This window comes from Tupaia chinensis, unplaced genomic scaffold (assembly GCF_000334495.1).
Source record: "Tupaia chinensis unplaced genomic scaffold, TupChi_1.0 Scaffold000049_1, whole genome shotgun sequence".
Classification (NCBI taxonomy): domain Eukaryota; kingdom Metazoa; phylum Chordata; class Mammalia; order Scandentia; family Tupaiidae; genus Tupaia; species Tupaia belangeri.
In genome coordinates this window covers 1,188,278-1,191,427 of record NW_006159507.1, presented here as the reverse complement: position 1 = coordinate 1,191,427, position 3,150 = coordinate 1,188,278, and the positions used below count along the sequence as shown (strand labels likewise).

Below are 3,150 nucleotides of genomic sequence, written 5' to 3'. Positions count from 1 at the left end.
GGGCAGTGCCCAGCTGAGCAGTGCCCCTTCGGCTGCAGGGTGAGGAGGCCGAAGGGCCAGGGCTCAGAGGTGCTCCACAGGGCTGTGCCCGAGCAGACGAGCATGGCCGCCAGAGCCTCTGCAGTGGCCCTTTGTACAGAGAACATCTCTCTCTGGGGAGGGAGACCGGGGAGGCGGGCCCAGAGCTCCCCTCCCCCAACATGGGCACCATGAGGACCAGCAGGACACGGAGGGCGGGAACCACGGGGTTGGCCCGCTGCTGCTGGCCTCACGGCCCTGCTTCCTCCCCAGTGCTGCACCTGGAGGGAAGGGTCTGTCACATGAGACTTTCTACAGTGTTAAAAGGAACAGCACACCCATAGCAAAAATAAATATGATAACAAAATGAGGGTAAGCCTGGACCCGATTAAGTTCTTAAATTCAACTACTGACTTTCAGGAAATAACAGACCAGAGACACTAAGCCGCGCGGTGCGGGCCAAGTCTGGGTGTCACGGGGCAGCAGGCACCCGCAGGGAGGTGGCAGGGAGGATGGGGAGGGAGGATGCGGAGGGAGGGCCCTCGGGCTGAAGGGGATCCAAGAGACGTCAGCAGTCATGCGTGAACCCTGTGTGCACCCTGGTTAGATGAGAAACTAAACACTTCCTTTGGGGACTTTGAACACCCCCTAAAGAAGACAGAATAAATGAGTCCACACGCACCATCAGCCAAACCCCACCACCACCCACCCTTGGCCAGTCCTGCACCCCCATCCCTGTGGGGCAATCCCCGATGTTCTATGAGCTTTGGGTAGGTAAGCGTGCCAGCTGTTCTGTTAGACTCGAATAGCTAAGTGTGTCAAGGTCAGGATTAAAAGACCATTACTGCCGTCCTAGTGTCACGCCTGAAACCGTTAACCTCCACTCCGGATAGCACGGCCCTAACGCTTCCAAGTCTCGAGTCGTAAGAGTGAAAAGCCACAATGTTCGGGTGCTCCAAAAAGGATGGTCAGGAGGCCCTGGAGCTCTCCAGTCCTGCTGAGGCCGAGGGGGAGAGGGCGGCCCCGCCGTTACCCTGTCCCCAAACTCGGCCTGCTGCCTTCAGTAGGTAACGTCACAGACCCAGGAACCGGACAGGAGAGGGTCCAATCTCATGGTTCTCAAATGGACAGCTACCCGCAAGTATTTACTGAAGGTAAACGAGGCGGCCATCCAAGCTTTTTTTTTTTTTTTTTTTTTTTTACTATAGGGTGCGTGTGCTTGCCAAAGAGAAGGAGAGAAACTGAAACTGAGGGGGGGTGGCCATGCCATAATCCCTCCTCCTTCAGTCTCCTGTTGGAATTTTAGGCGCAGGCGCACACACGCCCAGCATGATTTTCCAGCCGCTGGGTCTGAGACTTGAACCACATAGCTGGCCATGTGGAATTCAGCGCCTTACCTTCCAACACCATCTGCTGGCCTGAGAATCTTAAGACAGACATTCAGTGTGACAGTCTGGGGGACCACACAGGTAGGTTGCTTTAGAAACACAGAGATGGCCAGCCTGCACTGTGGCCAAGCGTGTCCTCAGATGGTCCAGATCCCTCTTGGTCATGCTAGGCCTCCTCAGAGCATCCCTAATCCAGGTATCGCCCAGCTAGTGCAGCCTGGGCAGTCTCTGATCCCTTCCCTGAGGGAAAGCCTGCTCCCCCACACACCCGTGGCCGGCGTACCTTCTCCCGGAAGCTCCTGTTCTTGGCCGCGGCGGCCAGGCGTGCACTGGCTGCCCTGCATGCCCGCGGAGTCCCGTCCAGCTGCAGCAGCGCCCAGGCTTGCAAGGTCTGAGGCAGGGGCTGGAGCTGGCCCAGCTGCTTCCCCTGCAGCTTCCTGCTGGCCTTGGCACGCCCAGGACAGTGCAGCGCCTCGATCAGCGTGACTGGAAGACAGGGGGGACACAGGCCCAGGGCCCCAGCTGGAGTCAGGCAGCTCAGCTGCAGGGTAGCCATGGAGAAGCCAGGCCCAGAGCAAGTAGGTCCCTAGAGCCCAAGCTGGCGTGGTTTTGAGGGGGCCTCCTGGGCTCTCTAGGGGACCTCTGGGCTATCATGGTCACTCCTTGCACGGATCACCACCTTGTGTAGCAAAGGGTCAAATACACCCTGCAAATCAGCTAAAACCACAGTTCCAGGGACGCCGGCCTGCCGAGTCTCGCCTTGCCCTCTCCCCCAGCCCTGGCCTATGCTCTGTGCTTTTTAAAGCACATTCCCTTGGAGCTGTTGATCATTTCGCCACATTGCTGAATACGGAGTCCCCTTCGATCCGGGTTTTTGACAGCCGGCGGGGAAAGGCACGGTGGTTGAGAACGATAGCCTGAGAGGCTGGCTTCGGAGCCGGGCAGTGATGGCTCCAGGGATGGTCCTTGGCTGAAACCATCACCATGAGGGCACCTGCCACCCAGCCCGCTCCTACCTTCCTTGGTGAGGTGGGCCAGGTGTTTCTCCAGGTCAGAGACGCCCTGCCTCTGCAGGTAGTGGTGAAACTGGAACCAGGTGACGGTCTGCTCCTCGAGGAGCCTGGGCCCAGGCAGCAGCCCTCCGCAGCTGAGCACCTGCTCCAGCAGCCTGCGGCACACTGGCCGGGCGGGAGAAGGCTGTCAGGGTGGAGGCCTCGGCCCTCGGAGCACTGCTGGGCACAGCTGGGCAGTCGAGGGCTTTCTACTGACGCGTGGGGAGGCGTCCCTTGCCGACGACCCCTGGAGTATGACTGTTGCCCTTCGGTTGCTCAACAGAGAAAACTGCTACAGCCCTGCACTCTGGGACGTCCAGGAGGCCTTTGCTGGGCCTCGCCTGCCTACCTTACTGGGAGCTTCTTTCTGTCTCTCTATAGGTCTGGAGGAAGGCAGGGTCTGTCCCCAGAAAAAGGCCCCAACCTTCTGGCGTCAGGGGTTCACGGGCTGCTCAGAAGCCCACCTACGGACGCCCCTCCTCCCCCAGTGAGAGGAAGCTGCCTGGTACCGAGGAATGGGGAGGCCTGCTGGGACTCAGGGAGGGCCGGGAGCCTCCATGCGACCTTGGCTGGCGCTGGGAGGGAGGGAGAGAGGTTACCTATCTCCAGCTGGCCCGGGTATTTCCCTCTGACGCGGTGCAGGAACGCTTTCTTGAGCTGGTTCTGCAGCGTCATGGCAGGGCAGGAGCGGG

General features: G+C 59.7%; 1 protein-coding gene across 3 annotated transcripts in view; it reads right to left on the bottom strand.

Moving 5' to 3' along the window:
* Nucleotides 1-3,150, bottom strand: part of RIPOR3 (RIPOR family member 3) — a 91,183-nt gene that overhangs the window by 6,649 nt on the left and 81,384 nt on the right. For all 3 annotated transcript variants that reach the window (XM_027775075.1, XM_027775078.1, XM_027775076.1), the window contains exons 18-20: nucleotides 3,058-3,122; nucleotides 2,423-2,584; nucleotides 1,690-1,892 (exon numbers count right to left, since the gene is read on the bottom strand). In XM_027775075.1, coding sequence (XP_027630876.1) covers nucleotides 1,690-1,892; nucleotides 2,423-2,584; nucleotides 3,058-3,122 — 430 coding nt within the window. The remainder of the gene's footprint in view (nucleotides 1-1,689; nucleotides 1,893-2,422; nucleotides 2,585-3,057; nucleotides 3,123-3,150) is intronic.